Source organism: Callithrix jacchus, chromosome 4 (assembly GCF_049354715.1).
Source record: "Callithrix jacchus isolate 240 chromosome 4, calJac240_pri, whole genome shotgun sequence".
In the NCBI taxonomy this organism is placed as follows: Eukaryota; Metazoa; Chordata; class Mammalia; order Primates; family Cebidae; genus Callithrix; species Callithrix jacchus.
In genome coordinates this window covers 41,077,966-41,097,836 of record NC_133505.1, presented here as the reverse complement: position 1 = coordinate 41,097,836, position 19,871 = coordinate 41,077,966, and the positions used below count along the sequence as shown (strand labels likewise).

Here is a 19,871-nt window from a genome sequence, read left to right as displayed (position 1 = left end):
AATGACATAAATATTCATAAGATTGCCATTCTGTATCCTTCCCTGTTCCCACCAGTGTCTGCTATTCTGGGGAAGCTAGGGTGTGGAGGAACAGAGAACAGTTCTCTGATTAACAATATTAATAATGACATTGGTAACAGATGCCATTTATAGAGGTTTTTTTTTTTTTTAAGATGGAATCTTGCTCTGTCACCCAGGCTGGAGTGCAGTGGCATGATCTTGGCTCACTGCAACCTCTGCCTCCCAGGTTCAAGCAATTCTCCTGCCTTGGCCTCCCAAGTATCTGGGATTACAGGTGCATGCCATCATGCCTGGCTAATTTTTTGTATTTTTAGTAGAGATGGGGTTTTGCCATGTTGACCAGGTTGGTCTCGAACTCCTGACCTTGTGATCTGCCCGCTTTGGCTTCCCAAAGTGCTGGGATTACAGGCGTGAGCCACCACATCTGGCCATTTATTGAGTTTTAATGTGAGTAGGAACTATTCTCAGTGTTTTTCATGTGTTACCATTTTTAATCATTATCCCCAACCCTGTGAGGTTGGTTGTTATCCCCATTTGACAGATGAGGAAACCGAAGCTCAAAGAAGCGAAATGACTTTCCCAAGGTGGTTGTAGTGGTGGAATTGGAGTTTGAATAGAGGCCTGACCCTAGAATCCACACCCTGACCCAATAAATTATATTGCATCTTGTGTCCATAAACCCTAATCCATAATCAGATCAAGAAAAGCTCTGCTGCTTTTAGCTCCAAATAATTCTGAATCGATTCCCTTCTCTCCAGGCCCATTGTTAGAGCCTTCACTGATGGTCTTGAGATGATCCCATCTCCAGAAATTTCTCTATTATTAGCTCCCCTCTCCCAGCCATTCTTCACAAAGTCATTTTTCTAAATTCTGTCACATAGGATGACGGCATTTCTGAAAATTCCTTCAGGTGCTCTTAAGCCCTACTGCTGAGATCCTTTTCAGAGCACACAAAGTGTTCCAGCCCATCTGTCTCACCCTTTCCTGTTGCATTCAGCTCCACAACAAACTTCCTGCCCTCCCCAATACCTTTGTGCCTTTGCATATGGTGTTTTCTTGCCCATTTTCTGCTTGACTCGACCCCGATTTTCAAGTTCAAGACTTAACTCAGGGTTCAGTTGTCCAGGAAGCCTTCCTTATGTCCTCAGTCTGGGGAAAGTGCCGTTTCCACGTGCTTCTGTCCTTGCATGGTTACCTTTCACAGCCCTTTCCAAACTCTATATTCCCCTTCCCTGCTTTTTTGACCTTCCACTAGACTATGAGCACCTGAGGGGAAAGCCATGTATCTTATTAAGCTTTATATCTGCTACCTGGCCGAGGGCTTGATTTATAATAGGGAATAAATAAAAAGTCTATTGAACAAATGAATAAATCCTCCATCATCCTCATTCTTAATCCTTCCTGCACATCCTCACCACTGAAAATGCAGCATTGTACACATCACTGGTTGCTAGGAGGGACTTACCTTGGAAGATTTCTATTCTAGGAAAGAGAAACCTTCATATTCCTGGAATCAGCAGGTACGTTCCAGTGCTGGCAATGGATTCGCCAGAACTGCTGTTTGGAATTTTTATTGCCTGGCAGCTTTTGGGAGCAGGGTGGGCTGAGGGTGGGGTGAGAGTGGGCAGTTTCTTGTGCAGATTCGCCTCTTACATCCTGGCTGACGTGCAGCTCCATACCCATCCATTTCTCAAATTTCAGAGAGGGTAAAATAGGCATTTGGAGAGAAAGAACTCTGGCCCAGCCCCTTTCCTTCCCCACAAATGTTGTTTATTCATAAAACAGGAACAATAATTCCTGTATCTCCCAACTTTTTGGAAGCTGAAGCTCTCATGGAAGAAGATGATCTGAGAAATCCTTTGATTTTCTCAGTACAATTACACCCATGCATCATCATACTTTAAGCCTGGAAGGCATCTTAAAGATAGTGTAACAGTCAAATCTAATTTTACAGAGAAACTGACAAGAAAGCACACAGCGAATCAGGATAAAGCTGGGTAGAAAACTTATTTTGATGGGCAGCACAGGAAGTTTCAGTAGACCTCAAGTTATCCTGAGAGTTTCTTGTCTCAGGGAAAACTCCCAGGTAGGCTTTATGTCAGGGACACAGAAAAATGTTCCCTGACAGTCAGAATATTCAGCCTAGACAGACAAATTCCTGTAAGTGTGGTTTGTCTGGGAACCACAGATATCAATAATCCTGGTTTGCTCCAGAGTTCTTTTCGTTCACTCCTGCCCCCATCACCATTTGATCAATCTCCTTACCCTATAATTTCCCCTTCCTGTCACTTCCCTGCAGTATCTTTCTCACCCAGGCATGCCTTATTCTTTCTAAGGGAAAGTAAGAATGGAGAGGGGAAAGCTTTGGAAACTCACAGATTTCCTTGGACCCCAAAACACCTTCCTACCCTGTCAGCCTGGGGCCTATGTGGAAACAGCACTGAGTTTCAAGTATTTTAAGCCTCCAGCCAGTGGATAGTCACTTGGAATTCACATGGCAATTGTGAAACAAGAGGAGGAAATGTGGAATTGTCAGAATTTTGGGGGGAAAGGACTAGGGAATAAGGAAAACAATGATCTTTGTTGTGTTTTAGAGCTGAGTAAGCTAAGGGAGCACATGCTTGAGTCTGATGCCATCTAGTGGTCCCAGGAGATACTAGATTTCCCAGGAGTTCGATGGACTCTTACAGGCTCTTAGGAATTACATGGGTACTCTACTACTACGAAGCATTGACTGGTGCTTGTGCTAAGAATCTGACATGTATCTTCTTACCTTATTTTCAGGATAATCTTATGTGGCAGGTATTACTATCTCAATTCTAAGAATGAGAAAATGGAGTTTTAGAAACATTTAGTAACTTGCCTGGGTCACATAGCTAAGGATGGTGGACTTTGCCCAGCTTTGCAAAACGGCTCCTCAAAAGAGTTGTCTATACTTCCTGATTCCACTTATTTTCCTCCTATCCTCTTTTTATAAGATTTTATTTATTTATTTATTTTTATTTATTTATTTAAATAGGCAATATTTTAATGTGTTTTAAAATTCAAAAAACACAAAGAAATATACAGAAGAAAGTGTCACTCTCATCCTTCCCCCAGGTTTGCTAATCCCTCTTGCACAGGCAATCCATGCTTCCAGCTTTGTGTTTATTCTTCTAGAGAAGTTTACTGTGTATTACACAAATAAGTATATCTATATTCTTGCTCAATATTTTCGCAAATAGCAGCTCCCTAAGTTCACTGTTCTGAACTTCACTTTTTAAATTAAAAATATATGGCTACGCAGTATGCTCTTTTATGGAAGTTCCATATTTCGTTAGCCTGTTTCCTTCTACTGATGGCCAGTTAGGTTATTGGAAGTCTTTTGCTGCTGCTGGTTAGTCTTGTATAGACATTGTAATGCACATATGCAAAAATATGAGTATGATAAAATCTTAAAGGGGAATTGCTGAGTCCAATATATACATTATGAATATTGATAGATATTGCAAAATTGCCTCATAGAGGCTATATTAATTTACAGTTCCAGCAGCAATATATGAGTTTATCCCTTTCTCTCTATATCTATATCTATACTTTTTTTTTTACCAGTAGAGTGTTAATTTTTAAAATTTTGCCAATCTTCTGGGTGAAAGTAGCATTGTACTGTAGTTGTCATTTGCTTTTTAATATTATCATGTATGTAACAGACATACTAAACCCAGAATGATAAAGGAGCGAAGATGAGAAAAACAAACACACGTAGACACAACAAAGATAAAAAGTTCATCTAAAATATTGGAAAATCAGAATGAGGAATGACATATGACAGTAATGATAAGAAGCACCAATAAGAATGACTGTTAATTTTTTTTAAAAAAGGCAGAGCAACCACAAATAACACGAGAATGAGGCAGACAAAGTTAAAGCACTCTAAAGTCTTTGCCTTGTCTGAAAGGAGGATAGAGATATTGATTACCTTCAGATACTTCCACATTTGGTAAACATGTTAAAAATGTGAGACTGACTTTTGATGAATATATTTAGAATTTAAAACCCCTAAACCAGTAGGGAGAAATTAAAGAATACTTTAAATAAAAATTTGATTACATAAGTGATACAAGGAGAATAAAGAGGAAGCAGAGTAAGACACAGCAGATAGAAAGCACAATACACTGCAGCAGAAACGAATCCAAACAGCACAGTAATCACAAGTGTACAGAGCTTAAATTGGGGAGTTAAAAGAAAGTTATTAGATTAGACTAACAAAATATCACAAAATCCAGTTACATGCCCTTCACAAGATCACATAAAAACCTAAAAACATGAAAATGTTAAATCAAAACCTGATATAAGATACACAGAACATACACTAACAGAAGACAGAAGACAACTTATGTAGTTACGGAAATAACTAAACGCATAGTCTAAGACCAAAGGCATTAGTGAAAACAGAGACAGCCATTACATAATAATACCAAAGTCACCAGAACATTATCATAAAGCTGAATCAGTCTGCACCTAGCAACAAAACCACAAAAATGTAAGAAATATTAGAGAATTATAAGAAGAAACTAATTGACAAATTGAAACACATTTTTCAATAATTGTAGAATAAGTGGAAATACGAATAAGGATATAAAATAAGCTTGTTGATGTTCTCGTCTGTGACATATAGGAGTCAAAATATATTCTTTAAAACTAATAAATTAAGTACTCATATTTAAAACATATTTAAGAGTATAAAGGTGGGGACACACACACACACACACAAAGAAAGAGGAAGGGAGAGGCCGGGCGCGGTGGCTCAAGCATGTAATCCCAGCACTTTGGGAGGCCGAGGCGGGTGGATCACGAGGTCAATAGATCGAGACCATCCTGGTCAACATGGTGAAACCCCGTCTCTATTAAAAATACAAAAAATTAGCTGGGCACGGTGGCGCGTGCCTGTGATCCCAGCTACTCAGGAGGCTGAGGCAGGAGAATTGCCTGAACCCAGGAGGCGGAGGTTGCAGTGAGCCGAGGTCGCGCCATTGCGCTCCAGCCTGGGTAACAAGAGCGAAACTCCGTCTCTAAAAAAAAAAAAAAAAAAAAAAAGAAAGAGGAAGGGAGAGGATATGAACTAGTTTTATGATTATTCAATATAGAAAGCTAATAGGAACTATCTAAAGAAAGAGGGAACTAAGCGTATTATAAACAAATAAAATTATCAAGGCAACCCCGAGATGTATACCTTCTTAATATCTGAAAAACTAAATTTTGAAAAATGCACAAAAAAGATATACTGAAATATTTTTAAAAAATAAATATTCATATAAATATATTTAACAGAAGATTATATCTCCAAATTACATTGAATCTATTTGCCATGTGAATAATTATAAATGGGCTTCTTAACTGAAGTATATAAATAACAGTATTTTTAGAGTAGATTATTTGCAATATGCAAAAGACACATAACATAAAGCCACTCAGAAAGATGTATTCATTATTTTCAACAAATAAGATGATGGGCAAAGGCAGAACAATAGAATGCAAACAAAAAGGAAGCAGAGGTCACTTTCTTCTTACCAAACATGATGAAATTCAGACACTCCTGTCAAAAAAACCCAAAAAAACCAAACCAAAACAAAAAAAATTGAGTGTGACAAGAAGGCACTTTTTAATGTGAAGTATAAGATTCCTATGAATATATTTAAGTTCTAAATGCCAAATAGGTAGCTCTCATAAGGCAGTAATTAAGGTAGATACAAGGACTAGACCAGTTAAGTGGACAAAAAAATAAGTATGAACACAGAAGATATTACTGTCAATTAAAAAATAGATATGCTACATCTATATTGAACTTTTAAAATTGAAAATAGGGAACACATCCTTTCAAGTTTCAACAAAACATTCATGAAAATAGACTATATATTGTGGAACAAAATGCCTCAGTAAGTTAGGAAAAAAAGTAGAAATGTCACAGAAATTATTCTCTGATCATAATGGAACAAACTAGATGATAAGAAAAATCAAGGCTGGGCGCGGTGGCTCAGCCCTGTAATCCCAGCACTTTGGGAGGCTGAAGTAGTTGGACTGCTTGAGCTCAGGAGTTTGAAACCAATGTGGGCAGCAGCAAAAACCCATCCCTACAAAAAATACAAAGATTAGCTGGATGTGGTGGCTCGCACCTGTGGTTCCAATTACTTGGCTGAGGTGGGAGGATCTCTTGGGCCCAGGAGTTCGAGGCTTGAGTGAGCTATGATCGTGGCATTGCACTCCAGCCTGGGCAATAGAGTGAGTCTCTGTCTCTAAAACAAAGAAACAAATAAATAAAAATTAAGTGGCTCAATGGCATAGAAGAGAATTTTTTAATGAAGCAAGTATAGTATTGATGTTAAATTATGACAATGTACAAAAGTTAAAATTGTAGATCAATGTACTTATTCTATTGATGCAAAAACCCTAAATATAAAACACTGCTAACAGATCCTAGCACAGATTTAAAAACACCCATCAGGATCAAGGCTTTTTGTGTTTTTTTTCTAGGAAACCTTTTGGAAGTTCAGGATATTTTGAATTTCAATGGATATTTTCTATGAATAATGAGTTCAAATGAACAAACGCTTATTTTTTCGTGACAAGGTGACAGACAAAACCATCATAGAGAAATTGAGGCAAATAGGACATATGAACAATACTTTGGGTGAGTCCACCCATCCCAAAGTCATATTGAAGAAGTGGCTGCAGATTGGAGCCCAAAGCCTTTGGTTCCTCGGTTTCCAAATGAATTCTCACTAAGTGGGATCATGGGTTTGCTTTGGACACCCCAAAATTCTAACTATTTCTTTTGTTTCTCACATCCTTTCCTTCTTCCCCAGCCCCTTCCCCTCATGTTACACCTCTTGCTAGTTTGAGACATCAATCACCACTCAGAAAGAATTAAACCAGTATTTTGAGCTGGCAAAATTCTTAACCTGGTACAATTCCTTCAATTAAACTGTAGCGCAACAATACTGTTCTCTAAAAATGTTTTAATTTTCCATCTAGCCACTCAGAATGTTTTTCATGACTCCTGAAGGGCAGTGTGGCTTATGTGAAAGTGTTAGGAGGTAGGAGAAAGAAGAGAATGAATTTAGACGAACATTTTACTTCCATGTTAATGTCACCAAAATAGCAATTGAAGGGATATTTCTGTCAAGCAATAGGGAGAATAATAATTTCATACCGCGCAGAAAAACAACCACACATACACTTAAATTCTCTCACTCCTCAGAAAACAGGGAAGGAAAGAAAAGAGAGAAGCAAAATATGAGCTTGAATAAAAAATCACAGAGAAACTTATAGCTATTTAGGGAGGGCAGCTGGCTGAAGTCAGACAGGAAGAGAAAGATCAAAACACCCTGCCCTATTTTTCAGGCTCATTCAAGTAGAAGACAAAAACAGAACTATGGAAGAAAGGAAGCAAACCACACCTTTTCCCTGTGGTCTCCCCAGAGCTGAACATGTCTCTGGGAGAAGCCCTTTTACTGTAGACACTGACACTAAGCAAATAAAGTGACTCAAAAACGCTTCTAACTGAGTAAATCTGATGCTTCCGTTTATTTAAGATGTACCAGAGGCCATTGACCAAGGGGATCCATCGCTTGGTAACTGAAGCTTATTGCTTTCTCTTCTAAGTTCTCATTGGCAGGCTCTATGCCATTCCTTGCTTGTGATGTGAGACCTCTGATTTCCTTTCGTTGGATAGGATATGATTTCCTGACAGAGATCTGTCCTGATACCAAATAGCTATGATGAAATTCTTTTTTTTCTTTTTTCTTTTTGTGCACGTTATCATTATAGGAATGTAATGGATTCCCTGGATTCCCAAGAAATGCAGTGTGATGGGAACAGTACAGCCTAGGGACTCACTTGTTATGAACCTTTGGCTCATTCCATCTTTACTTCATCTGTAAAAGGGAGATCATGATAGCATCTACTGCAAAGGGTTTTGTGATGATTCTCTCTCTCTCTTTCTCTCTGTCTCTCTCTCTCTTTCTCGCTGTCTCTCTCTCTTTCTCTCTGTCTCTCTCTCTTTCTCGCCGTCTCTCTCTCTTTCTCGCTGTCTCTCTCTCTTTCTCGCTGTCTCTCTCTCTCTCTCTCACACACAGACATGTTTATATAGTGCTTAGAAAATGAACTCATAATAAGCAGTTGACAAATGTTAGCTGTTATTATTATGTAGGCAAGTCAGATTTTAGAGTTTGTGAGCCTTAGACACATTTATACAGAAGAAAAACTTTCTGGTCCAGCATCATATCCTCCACTTCCTCCCTACCTTTTGCCATCTTTCAACCTCCTCTCTCCTCTAAATCCAAACACAGGCCCCCATTTGATCCATGTTACCTAGGCCCTTCCTCTCCTTTCCACGTGGCCCCTCCTTCGTCTCTGAAGGAAGCTGCAGAAGCCCAGCCTGGTGCTTCTGCAAAGAAGGGGACACACACCTCTTCCACCCACTCATGCTGTTACTGCGTCTGATCATCTCTGTGCCATGTCCTTGTTCACTTAGCCTAAGCTAGGTGTTTGTCTCTATTTCCAAATGTGATAAAACACTTGGGAAAGACTGAGGTAGGTGTCAGCAGGAAGAAGAGAGGAAGTCAGACCCAGTGGCTTCAGCGCCCTCTGATGCCTCCTTTTCCTCAGACTCACACAAGCCCTCACAAGCTGGAGCTCCACAGCCAACCACCTGGAGAAGTACTCACAATCGGGGTCAAATGCCTTGTATGTGGGGTCTACCAGTAAGCCTGTGGCTAGCCTTCTGCTTCATGAATTGTCACATTTATATGAGAGATGTGGAGGGCGATGGGGCAGCATCCTAGCTCCTGTCCTGTTGAGGTTAAGTCAAGTCAGGCTGGGCTGTGGTAACCAACAACCTCCATTGCCTTCATTAAAGAACAGTTGTTTCTCATTCATACAGAGCGGATTGTAGGTGTGAGTGATTCCCTGGGGCAGCTGCTCTTCACGGTGACTCAGCTGATTGGACTGCTTTTATATTGGGATTGTGACATCTCAACACAAGGCTGTCTTGGTTGGTTTGGTAGCGGAGGAGGAGAAGAGTCACGCGCAGGGAGTTAAATTCTTTGACCAGGAACCTTTTGTTCACTTTCCATTGGTGAGAACAAGTCACACAACTCCAGGAGAGTAGGAAGTCTAGCTTCTCGTTTTCCATGGGCCTAGGAATTACAGGATGAGGACTCGTGATGTCTTCCACAACTTGCTCTCTTCTTCTTTGCTGGTATAATCTTCCATGGAGAAGAAATTATTTTTCTGATTGGTCTGATCAAGGCCTCTAACCAGGGCATGTTTACTAAAGGTCACAGAACAGTAAAAGGGTGTACAATTGCATTTCACCTCTCTTCTGAATCCTGCTTAACTAAAACTTTAAAAACTCACGTACGGACCACTTCTTGCTCTTCTTAGTTATCAAATATATTTTCTTCCAACTCCTTTTTGTTAGATTTTGCTTTGTTCTCAGCTGAGTCCATTGCAACCATCTAAATGGAACTCCCTCATTCCCCTTTCTCCCCCACTAATCATCCTTTGCTCTTTTATCTGAAGAAGTGTTCCTTTCTTCCCCCAAGACTTATGCTCTCTAGATTAGGCCATTTTTGTTACTGTTACAAGATACGTGAGACAGGGTAATTTATGAAGAACAGAAATTTATTTTTCAGTTCTGGAGCTAGAAGTTCAAGGTCAATGCTCTGGAAGGTTTGATGCCTTGGCCATTGAAAAATAAGTCACTGCAGTGAATTTCTGGTTACCATGATATCCTGGGTTCATTTTTTTTTTTTTTTTTTTTTTTGTGGTGGAGTTTCGCTTTTGTCACCCAGGCTGGAGTGCAATGGTAGGATCTCGGCTTACCGCAATCTCCGTCTCCTGGGTTCAAGCAATTCTCCTGCCTCAGCCTCCTGAGTAGCTGGAATTACAGGCACACACCACCATGCCCAGCTAATTTTTGTATTTTTAGTAGAGATGGGGTTTCACCATGTTAACTAGGATGGTCTCGATCTCTTGACCTCGTGATCCACCAGTCTTGGCCTCCCAAAGTGCTGGGATTATTGGCGTGAGCCACCGCGCCTGGCCGGTTCACTATTAACATGCACAGTATAGGCAAATCGGGGCCACATTTCATGCTGAAAGATGATGTGAAATGATGAGTAAACATCGCCCTATAAATAGGATGATAGACGGTGAATCACAATCTGTACTTTTGGTTTCATTTGCTTCAAAATAGTGTTTTACTGTCCGGGTTTTACTGTAAGAATACTTAACTAAACACTTGCATCAAATCATTCCAGTGTAACAGTCCTCACAAGAAGGAAGGCAGAAGGGCGAGTGCCAAGCTATTCTCTCCAACCCTTCTGTTTTTATTAATTGATTGATTGATTGAGACAGGGCCTTGCTCTGTGACCCATGCTGGAGTGAAGTGGTGTGTTCATGGCTCACTGCAACTTTGAACTTCTGGGCTCAAGCAATCCTCCCACCTCAGCCTCCAAAGTAGCTAAGACCATAGGTGCATGCCACCGTGTTTTTTTTTTTCTTTATTATTATTTTTAAATTTAGACATGGGGGTCTCACTATGTTTTCCAGGCTGGTCTCTAACTCCTGGCCTCAAGATATCTTCCTCCTCAGCCTCCCAAAGTGCTGGGATTATGGGCATGAGCCATTATCACTGCTCTCTCTAGCCCTTTTAATGAAGTCTAATCCCATCCAGGAGGCTTCTGCATTCATGACTTAATCACCTCCTAAAGGGCCCACCTTTTGATACTATCGCATTGGTGATTACGTTGGAACACATGACTTTTTAGTGACTTTCAGACCACAGCATTTTGGAGAACGTTTCCCCTTTCTTCTTTTTTTTAATCTTCAGCTTCTCTTTTCTACAGATGCCTTCCACTTCACTTGGAAGCTTGTTAAGATCTCTCCTATCTTAAAAGTTTATTTTCCCAGAACACCAGAACTCATTCCTTCTAACTGTAACTTCGTACTCTCACCAGCCTCCCCCCACTTCTATCCCTGACTCCCCCCACTTCTATCCCTGACTCCCCAGCCTCTGGTAACTATTGCTGTACTCTTTACTTCGATGAGGTCAACTTTCTTAGATTTCACATATGAGTGAAATCACGCAGTATTTGTCCTTCTGTTCTTGGCTTATTTCACGTAACATATGGCCCTCCAGCTTCACCCATGCTGTTGCAAATGACAGGATTTCATGCTTTTTTAGGGCTGAATAGTATTCCATAGTGTATATATATACAGTGTTTCTCATTCATACCCAGTGTGTTGTAGGTGGGAGTGATTCCCTGGGGCAGCTTCTCAATACTAATTACCCTGATTTGATCACTACACAAGGTATACATGTGTTGAAACATCATGCTGTACCCCATAAATACGTACAATTATTACATGTCAATTTAAAAAACCCAAGAAAAGTATTTTTTCTTAGTGTTGTTTTTTTCTCAAGTGTGTCTCATTTTTTCCTTTGTTTTCACCTTCAAAATTCTTGACTGTTTTAATCTCCTGCCTTTGTTTTCTTCTTTCAAATTCACTCTTTTGAAACATGGCTTCTACCTTTAACACTCTGCTGTTCTCTTGAAGGTTATTGGTGCCCTACTAATCGTAGAACACAACAATCCTCTAATACTGCATCCCAGTGAACCTTTTTGCAGAATTCTATTCTTTGAGAATCTCTATTTTTTTTCTTTTCTTTTTTGTGTTCCTTTTGGCTAGTAGGAAATTGTACTCTCCAAATGTTCTCTATGTCTTCTATTTCTTCTCTGAGAATTCCTTTACTAAATCCTCTTGAGGCCTATGCTTCGGAATGCTTGATTTACATACTCTGAATCCCTTCTTAATTTATACACTCTCTGTTGGCAATGTCAACACTCCATAGAAAGGGAGACCTATTGGTCAGAACAGGCCAGGGAATAGAAGAATACATAATAAACAATTCGCCTAGTTCTTCTAGAGCCGCATGATATGTAGAACATATATTTTTACTTCTTCTCCCAGCCCATTTTGAATATACCTACATTGCTGTCAGTGATTCTGCAGGCAAACAATGCTTGAGTGGTGTGACACAACTTTGTGAAAGTATCCTACCCAGTACCTGATGATGAAAAACTCTTCTATCTTGATTGGTTGTCAATCTGAGGAGTTTCCAATCCTGAGGCACCCAGAATACAGCTGCTTATACTCTTAATGAATATTTTTTGACTGAGTTTTGTGAACCCATCCTGAAGAGGCTGATGATTTTACTATCTCATTTTTTTCCTTTCTCTAGAATGGATTCTAGGTGGCTCCCCTGGGTGGTGGCCCTGCTAGTGAATCTGACCAGACTGGATTCCTCCGTGACTCAAGACACAGACTCTCCAGGTAAGAACAGGGCAATTATTTTTTCCAATGTGTGTGGAAGAATTACCATGGGGGAGCAATGCCTTTCCTTATAAGTCCAGGCCACAGACCAGACTGGAAGTGGCTTTTGGCTTCAAAGAGCTGTGTTCTTCCCTTTGGCAGAAAGGTACTCCTTCCCTCTCTACATAGGATGAACTTCGCATGCCAGAGCCACCTATTCAAGGGGAAGGGACTCAGGAAGAGGGAAACATTGTGCCTTGTTTAGGGTTCCTATCGTATGTATCAATCTCCTATGCAGCCATGAAGCAATGTGAGACCATGAAAGCACATATTAATGAGCAGAAACAGGATGTAATGTGCTAAGAACAGAATCCCCTTTGCATGTTAGTTTCATTAAACACAAAAGAGGAACAAACCTGGCTGGGGGAGCTCATCATTATTAGAGAATAGAAACCGCCCTGAGTTTATAATATCCATTCAGCAATACCAAAATCAGCATAGATTTTTAAATGATGAGGAAAGATTCAGATTCCCCCGCCCCCGGTTTAGACTACTAGAGGAAATAGAGAAGAATATACACGCTCAGAAACTGCAGGCTGGAATTTCATCTGATATTAGCTACTAAGTGAGGGATAAGTGTGGTTGACCCAGGAAGGTCATTCTTATGGAGGATTGACCTTAAGAGTTGGAGGAGGCGTCTGAACTTAGAAATGAAAGTAAATTTACAACCCAAGATTAATAGTAATTATCCTTCATGTCTCAACTTAGATTCCATTTCTTTAGGAAGTCCTTCCTGACTTACTGTATCATGAACCCCATATGAATTTCCTTTGTAGTGTAGTTGTTGTTCTCAAGTACATAGAATTGGGTTAATTTTGCCCAGTGAGTTCACAGCACATTGTAATCACTGGCGGTAGTACAGGACTCTCTGCTCTCTTCCCTCGCCTCCATTCTCATTCTCTCCCTGCCCTAGAGAATCCATTCTAAAGGTGTCTGGGATGTCTCTAAGTATGAGAGTGGCCTTTAAAAATATGTAGCATTGTTTTTCTTTATGTATTTTTAAGATTTAATAAATGTCATTGTGCATTGAATCACATTCTGTTTCCTTTCTCACTTGACACTGTGCTTTCGAAGCATACTGAGGTTGAAGGCCTCCTCTTAGGTCCATGTGCTCTGACGTAATTTACCAGGCATGGGTTTTCCCCAAGGAGGGGGCTGGTTCATGGTCCCTGTTTTGGTTTTCCAGAAGATTTTGTGATTCAGGCAAAGGCTGACTGTTACTTCACCAACGGGACAGAAAAGGTGCAGTTTGTGGTCAGATTCATCTTCAACTTGGAGGAGTATGCACATTTCGACAGCGATGTGGGGATGTTTGTGGCACTGACAAAGCTGGGGCAGCCGGATGCTGAGCAGTGGAACAGCCGGCTGGATCTCTTGGAGAGGAGCAGGGAGGCAGTGGATACGGTCTGTAGACACAACTACAGGCTGGGCGCACCCTTCACTGTGGGGAGAAAAGGTGAGGCGAAAGGTGGGGTCTGGTGGGGCTCAGGAATGTCCCCCATGTGAATCTGGCCATGGATTTTCTTCCTTATAATAATCAATTTTCTGCTTTAGGATAAATGGTTGTCTGTGTAGACGTTCTGTCCCCAGCTGTGATGCATTATCCTCACAAGTCTGCCACTGTGGTCTTGCTCTTAGAACCCCAAGGCTGTCGGGGACTTCTAGCCCTCTAAGTGGGCTGGAAAAGCAGTGATCATGGGAGTACCTCAGAAAGTCCAAATCCTCCTGACAAGCATTGACATACCCTGTTACTGATCTTGGGGGCTGAGACTTGCCTATACTTTGTGTTCACTTGGGTGATCTGGGGAGGAGAGGTAGTGATTGTCCCTAAAGAATCTCGTGTCCTAGTTTGGTGGTTTTCCTCCACCATGTCTCATTTCTCTTCCTTCCTAGTGCAACCAGAGGTGACGGTGTACCCAGAGAGGACCCCACTCCTGCACCAGCATAATCTGCTGCTCTGCTCTGTGACGGGCTTCTATCCAGGGGACATCAAGATCAGGTGGTTCCTGAATGGGCAGGAGGAGAGAGTTGGGGTCCTGTCCACTGGCCTTATCGGGAATGGAGACTGGACCTTTCAGACTGTGGTGATGCTGGAAATGACTCCTGAACTTGGAGACGTCTACACCTGCCTTGTCGATCATTCCAGCCTGCTGAGCCCTGTTTCTGTGGAGTGGAGTGAGAATTAGTTTCTAGTGCTCTCTGGGCCTGACTCAGGACTATACTGACTCAATACAGAGCCTGTGTCACTTCTGCATTTATCTGGGTCACAACATTAATTCTTCTTTCCCTTGATTTGGGACAGTCACCGAAACCAGAGTTCTTGGGTTAGGGTGGGAGAAAACATGGCCGATATGTATCCTCATATCTTCCAAGAAATAAGGAGGTCTAATCACCTCATTATATGCTTCCAACCCTATGAACTGGTATCCTCTAATTCTAATTCTTTGGTCTTAGTAATTAGGAGGCATTCCTATGGGTTGTAAGAATCAGTAACAGATGGGTAGTAACTCCATGGGTGCCAATTTTGGTTTCAATTAACCATTTCTAAATTTATTTATTTTTCTCTAACTAGCATTGGATTTGGTATCTAGTATAGATTCTGGGATTTCAAGAAGGTGGATTAAGTATTGGGATATCTTTGCTAATTTTAAGACCTGTTTCCCATAGGAGCTCAGTCTGAATATTCTTGGAGAAAGATGCTGAGTGGCATTGCAGGCTTCCTATTTGGGCTAATCTTCCTTCTGGTGGGGATCGTCATCCAGCTCAGGGCTCAGAAAGGTAATGAACCTGTGAGGAGTGCCCTGCGGCCTGCCCAAAGGCTTCCCTGCTCCCATCTTCCCTAACATCAAAGATCTGAGGTAAGGAGAGCTGATTGTACCTCTTGGGGATCATTGGGATAATTTTTTCCGAAGCTAGAAACAGGGAATAAGCAGAGAGAGTGCTGACATTGCCAGCCATTTGTCTTCCCTTGGGACAACTATATTTGGTCCTAATTGGGGCAATCCATTCTTTGCTCGATTTCTTCCCAGGACATGTGGGGACGCACATGTCTGGTGATGAGGTAACGTCTCTTTTCCCTTGTCTTTGAGTGGCAGATTGTTCTCCCAGTTCTTTGGCCAGAGGAATATGCCATGGGGGTGGGGAGGAGTTAGGTTGCTACTGTCTGGGTGACATTGTCCTTTGAGTCTCTGGAACGGCTGTGGGGGGTGGTGAGGCTGCCTCCTGAGACCTTCATCACTGTTTCTCCAGGTCTCAAGAGCTGTTCTGCTGCCTCAGTCATACTAAAGTCCTCATGGAAGCTTCTCTCCCTGGAGCCTAAAGTAGTGATGGGTAGTCTGGGCCCTGGGTGAGGTGAAGGACATTCATGAGGCCAGTGTTCTGGGAATAACTCTCTTCCTTGATCCTTGGAGGAGTCCAATGCGATTCTGGAACTCTGTGCTCTGAGATCATGCATCTCCCACCCATCTGCCCTTCTCCCTCCTACATGTATACATCATTAATCCCCATTGCCAAGGAGTCTGTCCAGAAACTCCCCTAAGACCTTACTTCTTCCAGCCTCAAATCATTTGCTTTTCTATGGTCCAGCCCTGCCCCATAAGTCATGATCTCCAACGCTTTCTGTGTTCCAACTGCAGTCTCCAGTCTTAGAAGACTATGCTCAGGTAGTCACTGTTTCCTTTTCACTCTTTTTAAAAACCTCTTCATTGTAAAATAAAATGGAGATACAGAGAACCACATAAAATGTATAAGTTAGTGAATGATTTAAGGAAAACTCCCTGTAATTGAGTCAAGAAACAGGACTTTGCCAGCTCCAGCAGAAGTCTCCACATACCTCAGGCCAATCAAAACCTCTCCCTCCCCTCAAAGGTGATCATATCCTGACTTTCTGGTAACCTCTTTCTTGCCTTTCTTGTAGTCTATTCCCCCAGGTATGTGTCCCTGGACGCTACGGCTTACTTGCCTTTTAAATCTCTTATACTTCACCGGTTTCTTTCTCATCTGCCTTTGTGTCCCCTTATGATTAATCTGCTGAAAAGCTCGAGCCATTTGACTGTAGCATTTCCCACACTCTGGATGTTGCTGGCTGCATACACATGGTACATGTAACATGTCCTCTGCCCTCTGTATCTCCTGCAAATTGGCATCTGAACGCAGAGGCTGGATCAGACTCTGCTTTGATCTTTTCCTTTGGAAAGTCTGTACGTGGTACTGTGGTCTTTCACCATGAGATAAAATTCCAGCTGTTTCTCTTTTTGTGATGTTTGTAATCATTGATATTAATTGCTTAGGTCGTTAATTTGTTGGGGATTGTTAAATGGTGATATTTTGTCGTTTTTTTCTTCATTTATATGCTTCATTAATGCTATAAAGGGACAATTCCTTTCCTTTCTAGTGAAGAGACACTTCACTTACTAGTCAGTGGAAAGGCAGAATCAATGTTTGACTCTCCTTTTATTTACCAATTTTTAAGCTAATAAGTTGGTTTCCTAATAGTAATAAAATCTACAGATGCCAATCAGGCTTTCTGGCCTGATTTTAAAAAAAGTTTTTTTCTTAAATAACTTTTCATTTTTTAAGTAAGTATAAACAGAAGGATTTAAATGTTTGTTAGATTTTACTCTATTGCAATTTTTATGCTTGTTGAAGATTATATGCTTTCTTTTTGGTGAGTGAAAACTTCTTCAAGTGGCTAAAAATGCAACTGAGTTCCTTTGACACCAAGTTCTTTTGATAATTTCTTTGTTATCTGGGATGACAAGATGTTTCTGGTTCACCGTCCTCATTTCTTGCCCAGACCTGGAGGTAGCCATTCCTTTCAGAAATCCCTGGTTTATTTTAGTGGGAAATGACTTAAGACTATAATCTGGAGTTAGGGAGTTTCATCCTACTGAACCCACTGCTTGAGTCACCTCAAAAGTGGCAGCAAGGGAGTTTCCACAAGGAAGTGGTTCAAACCATCCTGAGGCGGTGTGGGTCAGGAGTGAAAGAAAGAAGCACGACATGTCAGGGTGATCAGTCCCAGGCATTTATTTGGGGAATTTACCTGCGGAGGGTTCAGGAGTCCTAACAGACAGCAAGAGAAAAGGGGTGTTCTGCCTGGGTATTTCTGCAGTGAGGGGGTCAGGGTATGGAGTTTATATGAGGGTTTAAAGAATTTGGCTCAGGGCTGGGACACAGTTTCGGTGTTCAGGGCAACAACCTAGATACCTAGTGCCTGGAGTGTTCAAGGCCTTGGCTTGGGTTCAGGCCTGCTGGGGAAAACCTGCAGTTGGCTGGGTCACAGAGGCATTCTGTGATTTTTCGGTCAGGATATGGAAAGAAAGCAGGGAGGGGGTAGTGGAGGAGCCTAAATAAATAGGAGTGGGCATTGTGTCCAGCTGTTCAATGGAAAGATACCATTTACATATGTATACATTTAAAAACATCGGTCTTTTCCATATTACATCTGCACCTCCTTTCTTTTACACCAAGAGCTCCAGTTTTCAAGGACGCAGGGACAGACACAATTGGAAAGTCCACACTTACTTGCTTTTCCTGAATTAACATAGACAGCAGTCTAAGGATAATAACACTCACAGTGCAACCACAAAATGGCGACTGAAAACGGCTGACATTCTTTTTAGCTGCATCCTCCATGTTTACCTGTGTTCTCCCCACCTTTCCAGTTGAACTATGTCTATATTAATTGATCTCGTGCCATCACAGAGACTACTTGCTCCCTTATGAGTCCTGGTTCTATGAGTGGAGCTGTGTGTAATGCTCACCATCATTCCCTATGCTGATGTCCCTGTCATGCGGTGTTTTCAGGTGTGTTCTTTGGATCCATGGGGGTCCCTGGGACCCTTCAAGGGGCCTACGAAGTCAAGCATTTTTGTAATAATAGTATGATGTTATTTGCCTTTTTCACTGTATTATTTGCATAGTGGTACAGAAATCTATGGTAAGTGAGACTGTTAGTGCCTTAGCACAAATCAAGGTGGTGACACCAAGCCGTGTAGGTAGTCATGTTCTTCAGTGCCCTAAGCTTAGGGCACTGAAAAGAAAGAAAGAAAGAAAGAAAGAACCAGTGACTTTGATGAAGCAATAAAATCATTAGTTTACTAAATTTTAAACCTCAAGCACACATCTGTTTAATATCCAGTGTAAGAAAATAGGCAGCATTTCTGGTGCGCACTGATGGAAAGGCAGATGTTCTGTGGAAAAGCCACTGTATAATTGCATGAGTTGTGAGTGAAGCTAGACACTCCTTTTTCTTTTTTTAATGGGTGGGTCATCATTTCCCTTGAAAGAATGGCTGAAAGGCACAATGTGATTATTCAGACTTGGGTATTTGGTAGAAATTTTCTCAAAAATGAACAAAATGAGCTTATCCTATCAAAGAAAATAATATTGACAGTGGAAATTGGAATTTCAAGAGAAAACTAAAATTTTGGAAAACTTATGTGTGCTGCAGCTGCTCACTACTTAAAGATTTTCCTGATGAGATTGGTGGTGATATTAACAAATACGGTTTTAAAAACATTGTTTCATAAAATATGTCAGTACTTTAAGATCTGCATAACCCCATGAACCAATAATTTACAAATAATCAATGCATGATATTGCTAAGTCATGCGTAGATGAAAAGATCCGTTTAAAGATAGATTAGTGAATTTTACATAACAGAATATGAAAAGTTAATTGATAAGGTTTCAGATTCTACACCGCAACTAACCTGTAAGAATGTGCCATTTGTTGAGTTTTGGTGTCTTATCAAGGAAGAATAGTTACAATAGCTGAAAAGGCTATTGAAATTTTCCTCTTTTTCCTACTGTGTATCTGAGTGAGATGAGATTTTCTTCCTGTACCTCAGCAAAAACAACATATTGTTACAGATTGAATGTAGAAGAATATACAACCAAGCTAGTTTTATTAAGCCAGACATTAAAGAGATTTTTACAAATGTTAAATAATTCCTTCTTTTTCACTATTTATCTGTGCTTGAAAAGACAGCTATTTTCCATAAAAATATGTTATTTATGGTAACATGTAATGCGTTTGTCGTTGTTATTTAAAAACAAATAAACGGGGCCGGGAGCAGTGGCTCACGCCTGTAATCCCAGCATTTTGGGAGACTGGGGCAGGCAGATCACAAGGTCAGGAGATCGAGACCATTCTGGCCAACATGGTGAAACCCTGTCTCTACTAAAAATACAAAAATTAGTTGGGCGTGGTGATGCATGCCGGTAATCCCAGCTACTAGGGAGGCTGAGGCAGGAGAATCCCTTGAACCAGCGCGTTGGAGGTTGCAGTGAGCTGAGATCATGCCACTGCACTCCATCCTGGCGACAGAGCAAGCCTTGGACTAAATAGATATATATATAAAATGTCACTTTACATAACCCATATAAACTAAAGCTTCTTGGTGTTTTCAACAATTTTATGAATAAAAA

At 41.0% G+C, this 19,871-nt stretch overlaps 1 protein-coding gene across 2 annotated transcripts; it reads left to right on the top strand.

The window, feature by feature from the left end:
• Positions 1–1,484: 1,484 nt before the first annotated feature.
• LOC128931734 (HLA class II histocompatibility antigen, DO beta chain) lies at positions 1,485–19,461 on the top strand. Of its 2 annotated transcripts, XM_078370649.1 has the most exons (6): positions 1,485–1,541; positions 12,308–12,399; positions 13,625–13,894; positions 14,332–14,613; positions 15,106–15,296; positions 15,688–15,826. In XM_078370649.1, the coding sequence occupies exons 2-5, from the start codon at positions 12,309–12,311 to the stop codon at positions 15,279–15,281; spliced, it is 819 nt and encodes a 272-aa protein (XP_078226775.1). In that variant the 5' UTR covers positions 1,485–1,541; position 12,308; the 3' UTR covers positions 15,282–15,296; positions 15,688–15,826. The 2 variants fall into 2 exon arrangements, with proteins under 2 accessions (XP_078226775.1, XP_054109828.1); XM_054253853.2 differs by lacking the exon at positions 1,485–1,541 and having other exon boundaries at positions 12,239–12,399; positions 15,688–19,461.
• Positions 19,462–19,871: the final 410 nt, after the last annotated feature.